Source organism: Glycine soja, chromosome 14, assembly GCF_004193775.1.
Source record: "Glycine soja cultivar W05 chromosome 14, ASM419377v2, whole genome shotgun sequence".
NCBI lineage: Eukaryota > Viridiplantae > Streptophyta > Magnoliopsida > Fabales > Fabaceae > Glycine > Glycine soja.
In genome coordinates this window covers 49,292,738-49,313,504 of record NC_041015.1, presented here as the reverse complement: position 1 = coordinate 49,313,504, position 20,767 = coordinate 49,292,738, and the positions used below count along the sequence as shown (strand labels likewise).

General features: G+C 29.8%; 3 protein-coding genes and 2 non-coding genes across 5 annotated transcripts; 3 read left to right on the top strand and 2 right to left on the bottom strand.

The window, feature by feature from the left end:
• Window positions 1-6: 6 nt before the first annotated feature.
• On the bottom strand, window positions 7-1,363 carry LOC114384318 (transcription repressor OFP1-like). Its single transcript, XM_028343983.1, has one exon. The coding sequence runs from the start codon at window positions 1,176-1,178 to the stop codon at window positions 54-56; it is 1,125 nt and encodes a 374-aa protein (XP_028199784.1). The 5' UTR covers window positions 1,179-1,363; the 3' UTR covers window positions 7-53.
• A 4,325-nt stretch (window positions 1,364-5,688) lies between these two features.
• On the top strand, window positions 5,689-6,707 carry LOC114384487 (transcription repressor OFP17-like). Its single transcript, XM_028344158.1, has one exon. The coding sequence runs from the start codon at window positions 5,984-5,986 to the stop codon at window positions 6,542-6,544; it is 561 nt and encodes a 186-aa protein (XP_028199959.1). The 5' UTR covers window positions 5,689-5,983; the 3' UTR covers window positions 6,545-6,707.
• A 543-nt stretch (window positions 6,708-7,250) lies between these two features.
• LOC114383726 (protein GRAVITROPIC IN THE LIGHT 1-like) lies at window positions 7,251-9,695 on the bottom strand. The gene is made up of 2 exons (XM_028343459.1): window positions 9,355-9,695; window positions 7,251-8,954 (listed from the first exon to the last, which is right to left on the bottom strand). Exon 2 carries the CDS (start codon window positions 8,897-8,899, stop codon window positions 7,565-7,567), a length of 1,335 nt encoding a protein of 444 aa, XP_028199260.1. The 5' UTR covers window positions 8,900-8,954; window positions 9,355-9,695; the 3' UTR covers window positions 7,251-7,564.
• Window positions 9,696-14,113: 4,418 nt separating this feature from the next.
• On the top strand, window positions 14,114-14,184 carry TRNAG-GCC. The gene has a single exon. It is a non-coding gene; the product is annotated as a tRNA-Gly (tRNA).
• Window positions 14,185-14,192: 8 nt separating this feature from the next.
• Window positions 14,193-14,273, top strand: LOC114385568. Its single transcript, XR_003660937.1, has one exon. It is a non-coding gene; the product is annotated as a small nucleolar RNA snoR114 (small nucleolar RNA).
• Window positions 14,274-20,767: the final 6,494 nt, after the last annotated feature.

Here is a 20,767-nt window from a genome sequence, read left to right as displayed (position 1 = left end):
TGGTGATAGTTACAAGACTATAAATAAATATGCATTGGATAACAATAAGATCTTTACATTCTTAGTTGAGTCATGTCAAACCAAATTTGCTCAAATGCTTTAACAATGAGATCACGATATTCACTTGAATTGAGGGAAAGGTAGCAGGCAAGCAAGTCCTCCAAATCCTTTGATGCGCGGATATTGTTCTCCACAATCATCTCCAGCATTGACTCCCTGAAGTCACTCTGTGGATCAAATGAGGACTTAACAACAGCAAATCCATCTAGGAAGCCTGTACTCCTTGGAGCTTTTCTTGAAATGGGTGACACACTCCTTGCACATGCTTGAATTTTTCTGCTTGCAAGTTTTGGAGAATGGACCCTAAGCCTTATGCCTGCAGAATTAGCAAAGGGCTTTCTATGACTGCTTTTTCTCCTCCTTTGAATTCTATTGCATTCCTCTTTGAGAATCTCAATTGAGAAAGACTGATCATCCTGCAGCTCATCCAAATCCGTTGAACTCCTCAACTCAGCTGCTTCGATGACCTTATCATCAAACTTCATTGGCCTTGTCAATATTGGAGCAAGACCAAGCTGTGAAATTGCATTAAACCCATCTTGCTTTTCAGGATTCCCAATGAAGGACTCACTGTTCATGTCAATGATGATGTCATTAGTGGAAGAGCTAACTCTGCAGCTGCAATTAGTGTCTACTCCATTAAACAAGTCAGGAACAGAAAAGCTGTCACATTCAGACTCAGAATAAGCATATTCATGAAGATCAGACTCAGAAGAGCTTTCAGCTGAAGACACATCATAATCTGGTGACTGAACTTGACATGGCTTGATCCAATGATTTGGGGAGTCATAGCCGGAAGAGGGAACGACAGTGGGAGAAGGCTTGTAGATGGTTTTTCTCCTAGCCCTTCTCTTGGAAGACCTTCTAGGTGAATCAGTGAATGGCAAGTCCAAGTCTTTGGTGTGAATGGGAGTGTTGTATAGCTTACCAGCTCTTATTGGCTCAGTGGAAAAATACTGTGAATATCTTGGCAGAGACCTTTGTGATGTTGTTGGTGAAGACACTTTACTCTTCATAACATGAGAACCATTTCTCTTCCTTGATCTGCTCATATCTTTCAGCTTGTAAAACCAAGCATTTGGTATCATATCTGACAACTTGAACTTGTTGTTACCCATCAGAGATATGACACAAACACAAACACTTACTCTCTAAGTTTTTCTTGTGTTTCCAATTCATACAAGATGAAATGGAAGATGAATAAAGCCAGAAAGATTGGTTTATAACAGGAAAAAATAAAAAAATAAAGTTGGTGGTCCAAATTAAAGTCCCCAGCATGAAAGCAAGGGGACCAAGTTTGTCCACCAAATTACTTTCTCTCAGCATTGCTTACGAGCAAACGTGCACAAAGCTCGTACTGTTTGTATTACTACAATATTATTGGTTTTTCTATATTCACGCTCGTCTAAGCTAATCAATTCCATTATAACAAGTGTAATATAGTTGTACGTTAGAAACATTCCGTAACGCACACTATTCATCATTATGAAAAAGGAGATGCACAAAATATATTTAGGAAATTAATTGATTGGAAACCGACAGTACTGAAAGTTTAATATTTTACATTCACAACTAATTAAATATAATTTTTAAATTAATTATTGTAAAAGTCCATTGGATGGTAGTGTAAAAATTTTGTATGTGCATTATTATTAGTCTGAATTTCACTTATATAGTCATTTTACTATCATCATTCCCTAAATTTTGTCTTTCTATTATTTTAGAGAATTTGACCCTCTTCTTGTTTTAATTGTGCAATTTTGATTAATTTTTTATCTTGAGTTCTTTACATTCAATATTTAAGAAAGTTAAAATATATTTTCAATTGTTAATAAATAATTAAATTTTATGTTTATTTTCTAATGAATTTGTATTTATTGAGTTTCTAATAAAGTAACAATTTTAATTTTTATTGTTGACACTTTTTAGTCCACGATAAATAACAAAATTTATGTTTATTCATTGATAATATTTTTATTTGTTATTAATCTTTTTCAAAGAGAATAATAATAAATAAATAAAAATATTAATGAAAATACACAAAATTCACTAGTTTATTATTACAAACAAAATTTTTGTTTTATCAACAAAAAAAACAAATATTTTTTTATTAAAAAAAATCAGATATTTATTAGAGATAAAAACATATTTAAAACTTTACTAAAATGTAAAATGTCACCTATTGGCTGCATTGGTTGAACTGTCCCACATAGATTTGGCAATCCATGATACACGGTATGACAAAAAGTTGCATGCTAAAAGCGTGTTATGTATCATAGGCTTTTCATTATGGTTGAAGTCTCTACACACTATGTACATAACAAGTCATTATACTACTATGCAACAAGATTGCATGCTTTAATTCCTTGCTTGCTTACGCATTTTTTTTCTTTGTTTTGTCTGGACTGCTCTGAGTGCCTACCAATATTTCTGTTGGCAGTTGAAGGATTGAATCTCATGATCCGGTTCTCCACGCTCTGTCAGGCCGCTTTATATGTATGTATTTGACCTTGAACAAGTAATCATGATGAGAACCATTTTTTGTTATGGGTGCTGATTCATTTATCCCCCAATTCTTGGCTTTAGGAATGATGGCCTTCTTTGCCTTTTTATCCATAGTCCCCCAGTGCTGCCTTAAACATCTCTCAAAGTCTTAGATTCGTTTCCTTTTCTTTATCATTTTGGGATTTTTTTATTATGAAATAAAGGGAATCATATCATGTTCAGATACTATGGTCTGTTTGTCCATGTCTTACAGGCCCAATATGTGCCTGTAGTTTTTGTGTAACCCACCCCAAACTATTTGGAGAACTATATTTGTAATGTCATCAGTATTGATAAATTTTTTTAAACTAAAAATCAATAAATAATTATTGACCAAGTAATACTCTTACAATAAAAATTTATGCTATTACCAACAAAGGTTGATCCAAATGGTAAGGAATGAACTCATCCAAAAAGGACATGAATTTGATTCCCTCAACAACGGATGTAAGGATTATTGTTAGGTAATTTGAAAGTATTTTTGTAAGTGTTCTTTGAGCATTAACTCACCTAAACTTTTCCAATTCCAAAAAAATAGCTATTAAAGAATTTCAGTTTAACAAAAAGTTTATAAATAAAATCTTGGAACATGTGAAAGCAAGATTATTAAACTCGAGAGTTAATGTAAACTCGTAAGAGTTTCATATACTCTCAACTCATAGACTGATAAGAGTTTACTTCATATAAAAATAATAACAAAATGTCTACAAATAATTTATCAATTAAACATTTCAATAATATAATAAAGTAAAATATTAAATCATAAATTTCATAATACTTAAATAACCAAGTCTAGTAATGCATCATATTACTAGATAATAACTTGTAGATATTATAGTACTGGTAGATCATTCTCATCGAGAGTTTGATGTGATTAAAGAACAAGGGTTTGATATTATTAAAGGTGAGATTTTTTTTATTCGAGACCAACATACTAAACGAAAGTATGTTGAACACTAAACAGACAAAAAATAATTGAAAATGACTTGCATTTTAGTCTAATTTTTTTTAACTTGCTAACTTGTTGACTCAGTGGTAAACTCGAAAGTCTACCGAGTTTACTTAGAGTTTATAGAGTCTACCCAAAGTCTACTAAAAAGAAAATTTATACACAAGTCAACTCGCATAGGATAAGTAGACTCGTAAACTCATAAAAATTAATCAGTTAACTCAAGAGTTTGATAATCATGCCTAAAAGTTATATTGTAACCTTTTATTATTGTAAAGTTAACTCCTCTTTCATTATAACTAGGAGTATTTATTAATTATTATAACTAGGAGTATTTATTAATTATTATATTAATATTTTTTTACTTTTCATATTATCATCTTCACTGAGTAAGTAAAAAATCCTCCTAATAAAAATGTTTACTCCATACATATAAATCTTGGATTGAATCCAAAATCACATATACTTTTAAATACATGTAAATATTAAATAAATGTACTGAAAATAGAATTAGGAATATAATAATTGGATTTCGAAATCATATAACGTCTCATCAATGAAAATTGAAATATTTTGAAACAAAAAACTCAATATTTCAAAAGGTACACAATATAAATAGGACAATTTTGAAGGTTTACCAAAAAAAATTCAAAAAAGTAGGTATAAAAATAGGATGTCTTAACCAATAAACATATCTTGAGTTGGTATAGAAATAGGATCTTCAATCCTCACTTCTTTTTCTCATTCAAAATCATGTATGAGACTTTAATCTCGCACGACTCCTAAGTGATAAAAGAAAGATGATGAACTCATTGATTTAATTTATAGAATATCATTCCTCAAGATAAAATATAAAAAAAAATACATGAATTTGAATTTGTTTAGTTTTGAAAAATCTTAATAACAATATAAAGTTTTAGAAATTAGTTTGTGATAAATTTATCAAGCTTGTTTGTACACTTCATTTCAAGCCCAATAAGCTTTTTTGGTTCATTTACATCAACAACAGGTTTCAGCATAATTATCATGTTTTTTTTGTTTTATTATTTTCTGCAATTCTGCTAAAAAGTAGAATTTGTTTAATATAATAATTTCGTTTGTCTCATAACTACCTTTATTCTATATTTTTGGTTCATCGATCAACAAAATGCCAGGGAAATAAAATAAGAAGAGAGACAACACTCAAGACAAAGCCGGAAATCCTTTTACCCAACAACTCCACTAACTCCAATTATATCTCACCTAATATCCTTTGCTATAAAAGCTAAACATATTCTTAGAAGACAAGGGCGTCTGCTTAAGCTTTTTTAGAAAAATTTCTAATTAAACAATGTATTTGTACAGTTAATAAGGAAAATGCTAATAAGTACTAAACATGATCCTTATAACTTCACGAAGCTCTTGTTTTTTTCTTCTAAATCTTGTTTTACATTTTTTAATTAAGAATTAGTTTAAAAAAAGAATACTGGTCCAGGCCATGCATTTCGTGCAGCTTTTGTTCGTAACAAATAGCACCGCTCTAAGTTGTAAAAGGATTATCTACATGTCATTGGTGTGATTAGAATTAGATTCAGATCTTTTAAGTTTTATATTCAAGAAAAAGATTTGATTGAAAGAGAAAATATTATTAAAGGTAATCAATTTTCTGATAAAAATTAATCAGGAACAAAGTTTGTGATACTTCGCATCAATAATATCACCATCCAACAAAAGTTATATATATATATAAATCTGTTTCAATACTTTTCTTTAATTGTTAGAAAGAGTATTTTATGAAGAAAATAAAAACTATATCATAAGCTCACTTGTGGGAAAACAAAACATTCAAATTCGCTCCCATATCTAATGTATAACGTATCATGTAATTTACACAATTTTCTCATACTTTGTGTACATTATCCTAGAAGTCATAGAGCAATAAAGAATTCTACTATATTCATGATTGAACCTCCCCATATACTCATATACATGTGAGAGATCAGAATGGTGATGACAATAAATAAAATGTTTCTTTTTTTCTTTTTCTAAATCAATGGTCATAGTACAGCTAAAGACAGCACTGCTTCATTCCCTTAACGCGTATATTGTGAGGTAACATATTTCATGCTACTGCTATGCCATTTCTATCCAATACCACATCACTCTAAGACGTGAAACCCACACTCACCAACTAACTATACAATAAGCATAACTTATTAAAGACCTCACAACCCTCTCAACACACCAATAGACTTCCCCCCTCTCTCTAACCAACATCACAACCTCATTCTCTCCGAGTTAACAACAACAGCAGCAACAACTAACTTAGGTTCCAACAAACATCCTCATCCACCTAGAATAGTAATCACAAGCAACTAAGCCACCACCCTAAAGTACCACACTAAAGCACTCCACTTTCTTCAACAACACTCCTCTCTTACTTGTGAAGAGATGAAAGGGAAAGCATTGGGTGTCTTTAAATCCAAGCTTCTCAGGCCATGCAAAAAACTATTTTTGTTCTTTAGACTTAGGTCCAAGAAACCTGTGTTTATAAGAGCTCTCAAGTTCCGTGCTCACAAGTCCACTTTCCCTAAGGCCTCTTTCCCAAGAAAACCAACAATGTCCTCTTTGTTGCAATCCATGTTTCGTTCTCCAAAGAAATCTAAGCACGCAGACATGCTGCAAGCACTCAGGAGTCCCTCAAATGTGCATGAAACTCCACTCTTTCCATCGCCGCTTACCCCGGCTTTTGTAACGGCTCGTGAGGTGGAGAAGAGGGAGGAGGCTTTGAGGCAAGAGGTGGAAGATGCATGCAGGAGTTTTGAGAACTATTTGGTGGAGATGATTGTGGAAGAAGGGAAGACCAGGGACCTGATGGATGTGGAAGAACTTCTATACTGTTGGAAGAACCTCAAGTGTCCTGTGTTCATTGATTTAGTTAGTAGATTTTATGGAGAGCTTTGTAAGGACTTGTTTTCTCCGGATAGTGAGGAAGGTGACAGTTCCAAGTGAAGGCCTAAGGAGAGAGTAAATAGATATTAATTTTTTCTCACTATAATTTTCAGTTGAGTGTTCCCATAAAATTGGATTTGTGCAATCTTGAATGCAGTTTATATGAAATATTTAATGAAATGATTTATCTTGATTTATTCATCCTCAGTTTTTGAGGAAATAACTGACTGTCCAAAAGTCTCAACACCACCTTTGGTTATAACTATTGCCTATAGATCCGATTCCTGATTTGGTTAGAAAAACTGAATTCAGATTTTGCTTCTTTTGTCTTTTTGGCAACAATCAAGATTAGCATTGAGGATGAACCCATATTAAGACTCTAGTATGTACTTGGAAATATGAAAACAAGTTAGCAAACTGCAATCGGCATCTTTTAAAATAAAAAATAAAAAATCTCAATTCATCCTATTCCATTGCCCTTTCGAGTCTCCAATATGTCCCTACATATACTAATAACAGCATGCTGTCACATGCATAAGCATAGTAAACAAACATCTTTACAAAAGATTAATACATCAACAACAGTTTAGTAACAAAAGATATTACCCTAATATAGTATGATTGAAAAGAGATAAACTAAGGACAAAACTTAGATACAGTTTCTTAGGTGCTTTGGTTGTTAATCTCCTATCAGAATTAAAGTTTCACCTTGGTAAGGGAGATTACATAAAATCCAAAAGTAATATGTTAGACCACTGATGAGTGATGACCACAGAATAAACTAGAGTGCATTCATGAACGGCAGTTTTAGTTGCACACATATTTACAGTTTGGAGAGAAATTTGAAAGGTTAAAAATAAATACAGTGCAGAAAGAAAGAAATATAAGACCACTGTAACGACTACATATCCCAGGTCTCACATTAATAGGAAAGATTACAAATATAGAGATGGTGGATTGAGGTTCTAGCATAACCTAGTAGCCATGGTTATCTTGACTAGCTAAGGTGCCATTAAAAGAACTCTAGTACAAAAATTATGTGGTTCTGTTAGCTGAATTACCAGTTAAAAGGTCCGCCATTTAGCTTAAAGAATTTTTCGAGACATAAACTCGAGACTTCACCACCATCTTTCCAATTTGAAACCCTGGCATGATCATGAACTGAACTTTATATGTCACTCTTTCTTCATCTGAAAGTATTGCACTCTCCTTTTCTTCCTCAACAGATTCCATGTACAAGCTGGAAAACACACTTCCTCTGCTCACCGAAAACAAGGTTGCTTCAGGATCTATTGACACAGCAGATCCAAGTAAAACCCAAACCCATTTTGCCATTTTAGCAAACAACTGATAGAACTTGGTTCTAGGGTGCTTGCCACTCATTACGAATGTTCTGTGATCCAAATTGCCAAAGAATGACTCTTCAATTTTCGGATGCACAACAAGAAGGTACTTTGCTTGACAAAATTTGGCAAAATCAGAATGTGGATTCTCCATTAGTGCATCAAAAGGGTCATCAAACTTCATAATATCACTCACATCATAAGATGTTAAAGCGATCCCATGAAACATTCTGCGCGCAATGTAGGCCTCAAAAGCATACTTCTTGTCACACCTTTTGGAATAAACAGCACCATTCTCAATGGAGTTTGCAGCCCTATCAAGGTCCCAACCCGAAGCTTTCATCAAGCTAATCAACGGTTTTGCAAAATCATGAATGGACTTTGAAGCAGCCTTGAAGACATCCTGAACCTTAGTAACACTCAAAACACCTGCTCTCCTTTTCTCCAAACTTATCTGCTTGATCTTCTCACTCAGATTTTTATTCCCCATCTCCAAATCTTGCAGCTCCCGCCACAACTGAAGAATATCAGAATCTTTGGCACTGTTCTGAGACTTCAGCTTCCCCAAAAGTGCCTCTTTGGCCACAATTTCAGCCATCAAGGGAGAAGAACGAGCGGCATTGAACCTTGTTTTCTTGCAATGTTTCTGCACATATTCGCGCTTGAACTTGCAAAGCTTCTCAAGCTCAGCAACAACAAGGTCATCAGCTGCAACAATCTTCTGAGGGTCATAAGGGATATGAGCCTGCTGAAGCTGAAGGTATGCCAATTTCAGCGCCGAAACAGCATCAAACAGCTTCCTCATGACCTCCAAACCAGCACAAGCATTATCTTTGGCAGGAACTTCAGTGGGGTGGGGATGCACTTTCTGGTCATAGCATCTGCTCTCTTCACTGCTGTCTTCACTCAGAAGGGTCTCATTGTAAATGGATCTTTGCAAGTGAGGGAGATTGGGGATTTCGGAAGAGAACACCCCAATAGACTTCAATTTACAAACTTTGGCAAACTTGCACACCATTTCCGATATATTATTCGAGTTGGGTTTCACAGGCTTAGTATCTGAGCACTCCATGGTAAAAAAGATCAAACCTTGAACTCATACAGATCGAATCCAACAGTGATCCTTGCTTCAAAAAACAAGAAAGCACTTCACAAAATCTAGATTGAAAAAAATAAGAAAAACACTCACTCAAGATGCATTTGATGAAAAGGGTTTTTCTAGCCACATTGCACACACCCAATAACCCAACCAGAGCCAAGATTCCAGGCACAAAAACCCGGTAGTGGTGGCAAATAGGATCCCAGATTAAAAAATGCAAAAAAAATTTGTTTACTATTAAATTTCATGCAGCAAGTGCAAAGGTCAGATTTTTCCTCTCAGTGCACATTTCAGCACTCAAAAGGACACATTGTTACATTCAAACTAGGCAACACCAGTAGAACACTAAAATCAAAAACACCCCTAAAAAAGAGGCAAAACCCATTTGAGTTTGAAAGGAAAACAGCAATGTGAAGCCAAAGTCTAACCGGAAAGTGGAAGTGTAGTTGGAGGAGCAGAGAGGAACAGTACAAGGTTGCAAGGTGCTCTCGGTTGGAGTTCAGTGCTGGTTGGCACCATCTTCTGTCTCTCTGACATTTGAAAGTTTGAAACTTGAGTGAATGAACACACTTGCACATACCTACATACGTGCGTGTTACTGTTGTTAGCTTTCTGTGAAACGCGAGAAAGTCATTGTTTATTTATTGTTATGATGTTTTTTATTATTATTTTGGGTGTTTGGGAAAGGGGTGAGAACCGAGAACTGGGAAAGGGAATCTTAATCTATACTGTTTCAAAAAACTGAAAGATTTTTCTTCACAGAATGGAGAGAGAGAAAAGGTGTGTGTAGATGTACATGCATTGCAGGATGGGACACGCGCAAAGCCATACAAAAAATGAAGTATCTTCGAACGTGAATTTCAATTTAATTTAATTTTACAAAAATCAATCAGTCTCTTAAAGATATAGTTATGAATTTAATTTCTGATCGATGCATATGCATATGGGAAAAAAAATGTTAAGAGATGTCAACCTCTTAGGAGGTATTATGTAGACCAATTTTTTTTTCTTTTTTAGGAACCTTAAAACGAAAAATTATGATTCTCATAGTTATTATATAATTAAAAAAAGATTATGAGGAAATTATGATTTTAGGAATTCAACTTTCTCAATTAGAAAGAAAGTTTTAGATACTATTTTAATTCAACATATTTTATACATTTTCAATAGTCGACTTTTTAATGAATCATGTTTTGAAGATATGAAAAAAAATTTCCCTACCAAATATCCCAAAATGGATCTTAATATTTTAAGAAAATAGTCTTGGGCTTTCAACTAAGAAACATCATGTTTTACACTAAAATAAATGAAAGTTGTATCTTACTTATATATTAAATTTTTGACACTGATATTAAATGGTGTAATTAATTCTTAGAATTTCAAACAAAACATTAGGTAACTTCAAATATTTTGAAACAATTTTTAAAAAAATATTATATTTTAATTATATCATTAATTGATGGAAGATTTTTAACACATCTTTCTCAAATTAAAACACCATTAGTAACAAATGACCTAATAATAATTGTTAATATAAGCTCCCATAATATCTTAAAATATGAATTCGAATATAACTCAATTATACATGTTTGTAAAATGAGAGTTATTCACACGTTTTAACAAAAAGAATTCCTTATAAATTAATTGTTGTTTGAAAAACTAAAGAAACATTAAATAATATTTTTTTTCATAGAATACCTTCAGTAAAAGTAGTTGTTGTTTTTTTTAAATCAACAATGAATCACCAGAAAGTGCAAATAATTACAAATGCAATATGTATTCCTCTGTTTAGACTTGCCAATCCTAAATTTTTCATAGAATACCTAAATTTTGGTAGATTGGCATGTATTTTAGACTTGCGAATCCTAATAGAATACAACAGCTTCTCTAACTTTCTCGCACATCTTCCACACCCTTAAATTGAACAAAGCCAAATCTATGTCTTCATTTGTTTCTCCTTCTCACAATCACCAAGTCACAAACTTTTTCCCATTTCTGAAACATCATACCCTTCACAAGTCCAATCCACTACAATCTTCTAGAAAATCTAGAGAAGAAGATGTGGATATCTCCAGCTTGATCCCCTCTTTTCGAACACTCACCCTTCTCCATCCTAATCTAGAGGACTTAAGATTTGAATAGGAGATTAGCCTAACTAAAACCACATCATGATTGAATCATTACCCCCTTTAAATTCAAAGTGCCCATAGTAAAAGTTGTTGTTACTTAGTAGTAAATAAGAGATTTCTAGAAATGCAATTAATTAGAGAGATAAAAAAATAATATTAAAAAATTACATAATATATTTGACAAAATTAAAAATATTAATCATATTTTCTTTTATATTTATGTCAAAATCTTAAACGTAAGGTAATTAAGGTGTATTAGGCCATGTCACTGGTCTATAAACCGAACTGAGTAGAACAGTAAAAGCGGGTTAGCAATTTGGAAGAAAACAATGAAATGATAAAGAAATAATAATACTTGTTACTACTTGTTTGATTTCTTTCAAAATCATGGATCCCCATGCAGATGCAATGCAAATCACTGATTCAATTGATACTCAGAGCAAGCGATCATAGCCGTTCAATTATTTGCGCATGAGCCTTCTTCTTCTATTAAACTTCCTTCGTTGATACCAATGCTATGACACGTTTCCCCTATCATTTTCTTTTCAAAGTTATTCTTTTAAACTTTTTTAACTCGCGTGCGTAATGTTACACTTACTTTCAAGTTTGAAGTTTGAAGTAAGAAAATGTTTATGTAATCAAACATAGTTAGTAGACACTGTAGTTTTTATTATTAGTAGTAGTCAGTGGCGGACCTACATTGATATGAGGGTGTGCACTTGCATCTCTTATTTTTAAAAATTTACTAAATTTGTAAATAAAATTTTATATTTTATTTTATTTATATTTATATAATTGAATCCACTGATTTTATTTTTTTATAATTTGTACCTACTATCTTAGGGTCTTAGATCCGTCACGGATAATAGTAGTAGATACTGTAGTTGTAATATATGCATTTTGGCATTGAAAGAAATTATCGATTAAAAATATCCTTGATACATATAAATAAATAAATAAAATGTTTGTATAATGTTGATATGATCGACCTAGAATTTCATTAAGTGTGTTTCTCACTGAGTGTTTGTAAAAATAATTTGAGTTATAATTAATTTTAAAGTGAGATAAAGTTTAGTTCTAAAACAAGTTAGTAATAGTATTCCCTCTAGACTCATATATGACTCATGCATATATAACTAAAAATAAATATTTTTACACTAGTTAAAAAATCTAGTTGGCTTTTTATTAATCTCAAATATAAATAAGGTTATTTTTTAAATATTTTTTATTAGAATTTATTATCATGAATAAAAGAATCATTGAAAATAAAAATAGAATTAAATGAATAATGTTTTATGAATGATAACATTAAATATAATAAAATTATTTAGATTTATTTATATTTAAGTTCAACAAATAAGATTTTTTTTTCTTGCATATGAGTGGAGAAGAAGTATAATTTAGTATACAACTTTTTATCTAAAACAAAATATAGCTCAAGTTATTTAAACTCAAAATTTATTTTAGATCCAAAATCAATTCCTCCAACATGAAAATATATATGTGAATATTTACCTAAAATCACATTAATTGATATTTCAACACGATTTTAGATTATCCAATATAAATCCAACACCCACATAAATCACAAGCTTAATTTTCATACATTGATAGTGTAAACTAATTACAAATTAAAAAAATTATGACTTTTAAATAGTTGTTGTAAAAGTAAATAAGTTTACCATGATAGAAATTTCTAATTAAATGATAGTGTACCTTTTTTTAGATTGTTAGTGCATAAATCAATTTTTTTTTTAAATCAATTGTACACTTACGAATAAAACTAAAAAATTCTACACAGTAATACACTATTGGTTTAATTTCTATTCATTTTCAGTTTAAAATATACATTTTACAATGTTAACCAATAAAAAATTATAATAATAACTTTTAGACAATTATTATAAAAATTAAATTTATTATATATAATAGTTGTAATTAAATATCAATGTAACATTTTTTTTATATTGTTAGTGTGTATATATACCATTTTCTCGTACCCTATATACATATTTTCATAAAAAGGTTAGATGATGAAAATATAGAGACTCTAAATAAACATGTGAATTTAATCCCTTTTAACTTTTGTATATAAAAAAAAGAAGAGTCCTTTTTAACTTAAAACAAAAACATGAAAAATTCTTCGGGAATAAGGACTAAATACATGCATCTTTTTTTATTGAATTATTAATAATAAAAGGCAACAACATTCTTATTGAAATTATTTTAACATTATGTATATTTTAATTCATTATATTATTGACGTTGAGTTATTAAAGAATTGTTAAATACTAGTTTTTTTTCTCTATATTGCACAAAGTAAGCATTCATTTTTATATTATCAAAGTTCATAATAGATACATAATTTTAATGTATAAATTAATAAAATTATATTTTGGATTTAAATAAAAAAATTATATTGTGTTGTAAAATTATTTAAGTTAAAACTAATATAAATAAACAATTAAGAAATTAAGTATATAGGTAAAGATAAAATGACTATAGTTTGAGATGGTTGGGAAAAATATGTTTTTTTAAGGTGGGGTCTATGTGAAAAGATTTTTTACAGAGTGGTATATCTCCCTTTCAAATTCTTAATCAATTACTGAATCACATCTCTGCGTAACTTTTTCATACTAATAAACAGTTTTCTTCTTATTTATATATAAATGATATTTCTTTTATGAGTATATAAATGATTCTTAACATGTCTTTGTGTTATTGTTGGGCTTGACAAGTTGGTAGGCTGAATCAACTAAATAATTCAATCCTCCACTTTAAGCAAAACTAAAAATATTAACTCAACAAATTTAACTCACTTTATATACAATGAAGTTTTAGTTGCTTCATTTAACTTCCTTTGATTTGATTTTGAACATTTATTTCTACTTGGTGAAATCAATTTGAAGACTCTAATTACCATATATGTCAAGTCAAAGGCTCAAGAAACCAAAGTAAATTTGGATGAAGCACACCTGTTCATATTATATCTTGAACAAAAATTAGTTCAAAAAAATATCCTTATAAATAATATATTGTGTAAAAAGTTGGCAAAGAAGCACCAGTGGTCTAGTGGTAGAATAGTACCCTGCCACGGTACAGACCCGGGTTCGATTCCCGGCTGGTGCAAATAAAAAGAGCTATGATGATAACTGTGTCAACTGTGATAGATGGGTCTGTCACTACGTTCTTAGACGAAAGGTGGCACACCTGAGCTCTTTCTTTTTTTTTCTCAACTTTTCTTTTTACCAAAATTAACAAAATTTGGTTTAGAAATTAATCCTCTTATCTGTATTAACCTAAAATAGGAGTACGTTTTTTAAATTATTCAGAGAGAAATTTATTATGTTGGAATTTTTTTTTATAGGGTATTGTCATGTGATAAGAAAAAACAAATAAACAGAAGCAAGAAAGTGTCAATAGGCTAGGGTATTTATATTTTTGAGTGTCTAAAAATCAAGCCAGCCGGTATATTTTATTGTGCAAGTATTTCTTCTTAGAGGCTGCTTTTGTAATTATCAGAAGGCTTTGTATACGTATATGACACATGCAAGTATAAATTCCAAAGCTAATAAATTTGAACTCATGATCTTCCTACTGTAGAACATGTTTGGTGCTGGAACAGATACATCATCAGCAGTTATAAAATGGGCCATGTCAGAGATGATGGAAAACCCTAGAGTAATGACCAAAGCTCAAGACGAAGTTACTATAAACTTTGCAAGTAATTAATAACGAAATACCCTATTAGGAGCGCAAGGACGTCATCAGTTCCAACTACTGTAATCATTTTTATGATCTCATTCATATATCACTATGATTTCAATACTCAAGTATTAAGATATATATGGGTTTGAAATTAATTCAATTCTATAAAATTGATTTTTATATAAAAATTATTTCTCATTTATATATATATATATATATATATATATATATATTATTTTTAATTAATGTAAAACTAAAGTTTTTCCTAATACATTTCTCATGTTAAACAATATATATATATATATAATATAATATAATATAATAGCTAGGTGTGATTCTTTAGAATGAATTTAGGATAGATTTTGATGTAATCTTATAATTTAAATTTGAGTTTATTTCAACTCTAAAAAGACTCTTGAAGCGTGGATTGCCTTTCACTTTTATACATTTAGGACAACTTCTAATACTTTATAAGATTTGAGTTTCAACGTATCACAACTCTTAAGATGGTATAATAGCGTTGGCATCCCGTGAATTGATTTTGGCTACTTTGTTCACATTTTTTCCTCTTATCCATTTTCTATTCTATTTTTTTCAAGAAAATCTATTGTGGGATCCTGTGTTGTTTCGTCTTTCATACTATTTTTTGTTTTTCTGCATCTTTCTCTCAGTGTTTAAATCGTTCACTTTCTTTTTCGTTTACTTAAAAAATCCAATCACACTGACACTTATGTGCGAACAAATTAATGCAAAAGAAAATTAAAAAAATACTTATAAAAAGAGACAAATAATTTATTAAAAAAATATTATATTTAAAAATATAGGTAATATTGTATGATTTATATCGATGTACGCTCATTGTACCATTTTCCATCTTCTTAATTATCCATCTATCCAACGATGTACTATAGGAAAATTGACTAGCCAGCTGTTGTCTAGGGCTCCCTTCAATTTGTAGGTATGAACATATAGCCAGATTTGACATGGAATATTGAATGCAGAATATATCATAGGTTGTTAATTCATCTACAAAATAAACTGTTCACAGATAAGTAAAACACCACTAAAGGTTAATTAAAATGGAGGACAATAAATTATAAAAAAATAATCAAGAATAACTCCGATCTTTTTTTATGAAAAATAAGTTATAGTATAAAATATTTTATCACTTGTTTCTTATAAAAAAATATTAGTATGAGAATTAATCATTCTAGGTAGTTAATTATATTCATCCACAAAAGAAAATTAATTGTTTGATAAAAGTAAAACTGACAAAAAGACTATAGATAGTTTAGATATATATCTAGACGCGTACAAAAACATTAATTATTTGCATACAAATACAAATAATATAAACTTGGTGCGACACCAGTACAAAACATATCTATTTTCCTACACAAGCTGGGGTAAATAAAATCGTGGCACATGATAGAGAAAGAGATCAGAGAAGGATTCTTCTGTCAAAATCAAACAAATTGAGGGAAAAAGAAAGAAGAGAGGAACTGTCAGCTTTATTCAAAGTTGAAATAATTGAGACCTGCACAATATTTCACCCTCACACTTACCATATCACTATCAAAGCCTCTAGGTATGGTGGGACAAGGATCAATTTTGAGCTTGGAAAGTATATACGATTCGATGGAAACCGCTGAGACAATGATATCTCTCTGTTGAGAGAGGGCCTCTAAGTGAAAGAGATCGATTGAGAGAGAAATTTAAACAACAAGGGCATAGCATAGGCATTGATATGATGATGGACCTTGTTTGAGAATGAGAACAAGAGAATGGGAACGTACAACAAAGTTACAAAGGTAATGAAATTAGGATTTTCATCAATTTCTCCACGTATGTTGTTCCTCTACCACGACTCATTCACTCTCACGACGCAACAAAACTTGTTTCATAAATCATAAGCTTGTGGATAAGGGAATATATAATATAAAACCTGCAGTATGTTTGTGTACGTATTATATATTATTATATATTTTACTTCCTCTTTCCTATATATAAAAAAACTCAATTATCTACTTCATTAAAATTAAAAAAATAATAAATTTATTTTAAATCTATAATTTTTTAAAAATTATTATTATTATTAATACTCTTTTTTCTTCTAATTGTTTATTAATATATATTTTTTTAATAAAAATATTTTTAATCCAAAAATAATTAATAAAAAAATATTATAGATTGGATCTTATAAAAATAAATAAACATTTAAATTTTATAAATAGTATCGAATAGAGTATTAAAATTAAAATCTAAAAAGTGATCTATATATTTATGAAATTGATTGTCCTTTTCTCAATTGTTCCTGACTATGTAAATTGTGTTAATATTTAATTTTGTGATCTAATTTTAAAATTGTGTAATTTTCAAGAAACAACACACAAAAAGTTCAAGACAGCAGAAAAGTCAGGTCAATTTTGTCCATTCCTTTCTTCCATGGCATAGGGGCCGGGTCATGTTGTGGATTTACATCCTTTGGATCCTTGTTTTCATTTCGTAGACCTAATTAATTAAAGTGCACGGATACATTGGTACTTTGCAACAAATAATTCTAACGTGTACAACAACCCATGATATGCTTGATCAGTTTCGTAGACAAATGTATTAGGATCTACACAGCACAAAAATCAAATTCATTAATCATACGACTAATTGTGTCCCCATAATTCAGTTCAACTGCTTTACTAAACTATAGGATGTGAATTGTGAGTAAATAGATTTTATCTAAATTCGCAATACATTTCGTCCTTTTTTCTAATTTTTTCATCCCTTTCTCTCCTTCCTCTTTATAAAGTCTACTATATGAACATTTCTTTGAGAAAAAAAAACACTAATTTTTATTTGAGATATTATTCTTTCATATAAGTCTGTTTTTTTTACACAATTCATATAAGTCTTCTTAAGATTGAATCTTTTAACATTATGAAAATTCTTCAACGGTTATGACTTTAAATTTTCTTATCACAGACAATTTTTTATGGGTTAATAATTAGCTGTTAGCTTGTCTAAATTAACGGCGTTGATTTCATTCTCAACCAAAACTTTTGAGGATCACTAATTAGAATTCTATCTTCTTGTGTATGTATGGTTATAAATTATGGTCAACACAAGTACAATTGGTCGCAATAGAAGGAAATCAACATCCACTAGAACTGCTACTTATCGTTATCTTGATCCACAATGGTTGTTTCTAATAATAGCATACATTATGCAATTGTCCTTATAATCATGCACGAATGCGTGTATATAGCTATTAGGCTAACCATAGACCATAACAATTTGAATCATTGACATTTATTCTCACAACAGAAAGAACCTAGCTACATCTCAATTAGGTTAAATTAGAACATTCGTGAGAGGAAAACCTTGTTTATGATCCTGCGTTTAATATAAACTTTCAATTTAGTTCATACCCTTGTACCAAAGTCCTTTTAAAAAAACATCTGTAGCCATCCATCAACATTTTATTTTTCTAAGTCACTTTTACCAACAAACATTATAGTCTATAGAAAACATTTTCATAACAGCGCATTATTCCGCGGAAAAGGATAAATTGTAATTCTAATATATTAGCATGTTTCAAGGCAAATGTTATATTTTGGGTTCTAGCATATCTTATGCTATTGGTTCTAGCATATCTTATAATAAAAATCATTTTGTCTATATAAAAAAAAGTTCAAGACAAAAGTTACTCTCAATATATATATATAACTTCTGATTTTCAAGTTTTTAAAGTTTTGATCTTTTGGATGTCAAATAAACAAATTGTAACTATATCTATGCTTGTAATGATTTTAGAATTATTTTTGGAAATTTAACTATATGTTTTGCACAAACTATATTTCAAAACTCAAATGTAAGTATACATTTACATTTTAAGGTTTAATTAAACTATATTTTTTTTTTTACATTGCACTAATCTCTTTAGCATAATAAATTAGGAAAACTTTCTAATAACGAAAAGCACATATGTATGATAATAATAATAAAAAAAAGCTAAAACGTAATTTTGGTTTTTTTTTGGTCAATCCTCAATTTTGATTTTATTTTATTTTAAAATTAAAATATTTAGTCTTCCTATTATAAAAACTTAATAATTTTGATCCATCCATCCAAATAATGTGTTGTCTAAACATTCGAAATATTAAGTTATATAAATATTAAAATTGAGACATTTAATCCTCAAGTTTTTCTATTTTTCTATTTTGTTTTTTTAATGAATTGGAATGTATTTAATTAAAAATGTTATATTTTAGTGGTGATTAAACATTCATTTTTCTGGTAAGAAAACACTATGGTGACTTTCTTCGTGGTTATTTGGTTCTAGATATGTTGTCCAAGAAATGCTGTAAAATGAAGTTAATCCTCCCCAGTAATAATTAGATGTGCAATGGCAAGAAATACATTAATCCTAAGAATTGAGACACTCAAGATCAGGAAAATGTGCTTTTAGCATTATACAATCACAATATTATAGATAATTAGTTAGTTATTTCATATGCACACAAATTTTTAAATTAATGAAGAAAACGTTTCAACAAAACAATATAGTAGAACATAAACAACGACAAGTAACTAATGATGTTTGAGGTTGCAGGTTTGGGTTTTCCGCTTAAAGCGGAATTAATGGCGGCCGATGCCGAACTCGACGTCGAAAGTGAAGGTCGGGTTTAGATTCACTGCTTATGAGATTCGTTTTCCATAGCTTTTTTTTTTTTAATTAAACACATTTCAATTCATTTTAAAAAAATGAAATTATAACAGTTAAGACTAATTTTTAACGGACAACTCATTAATTTGAATGGAGAGACCAAAATTATTAATTTTATAAGATACGAGGACTAAATGTCTCAATTTAAAAATAGAGAAACTAAACATGATTATTATAGAGAATATCAAGGTTTATTAAATTTATATATAGATATTATAGAGAAATTAAATATTATGAAAATTTCTAACAATGTCGATAGACTAAAAATGATTATTATAGAGAATATCAAGCTTTATTAAGTTTATTAATTTTTTAGAGGGTAGAAAATTCTCATCTATGTATTCATTTTTCTTGTCATTATGTGTTTTCTTCATTTTATAACACATGTTATCATCAGAACTTTTCATATTAAATTAAATTAATTTCTTAATTAGTTATTTAATTAAAAATAATTTTTACATTTTTTAATTTCTTAATCAATTAATATTCATTTTTTTCAAACAACATTAACCATTATAGTTATTTGGGGATTATCATTAAGAAAATGCTCGATCAATTTAATTAACTTTTGATATTTTAAAAATTCAATTTTTAAATTATAGTATTTTTATAATAAATAAAATAATCTTCTATTAACTAAATTAGTTTTTTAAATATTTCCTAATGTTTACTTTCTTTTAATACTTCATCTGTACTACAAACAAGTATTTAATCAATCAAACCACGGAATTCTTTTCATTTTGTTATAAAACATCTTTTTATGCACACATCAAATCCCAGCCTTTGATTATTTGGGATGTTTTGCTTCTCCTAATCTAAAATCTCTAACTTAATTAGGTTGAGTTATTTTGTTATTTTTCCAATCAATAATAGTAGTAAACAAATAAATAATTAAACGGGTAAGGGTGCATTTAAATTACATTTTACCCAATTTCAAAGACGATTGGTTTTGAAACTGTTTGATGGATTGAAGTGCCTGTGAAGCATCTACAAGTCTCATTCGTACAAACACTAGACACATCGTATCTTCTACAGCTTTTGTATGGCATAATCTAAACCGTTTTCATTATATGGATGCTTGTACGTGACATCTTATATAGAACAGTAATACATGTATATTCTTTCATTTCAAATATTCTATCATATTTTTTATTTTTTAATCATATTATAAATTTTATAATAAATACTTAGCAATATTTTTTATTTCTCTCATTAGGTGTCTAATAGTATTTGAAGTGATTATTTATCTTTTTCCTATATAGCCTTCATCATATATAGTAGCAT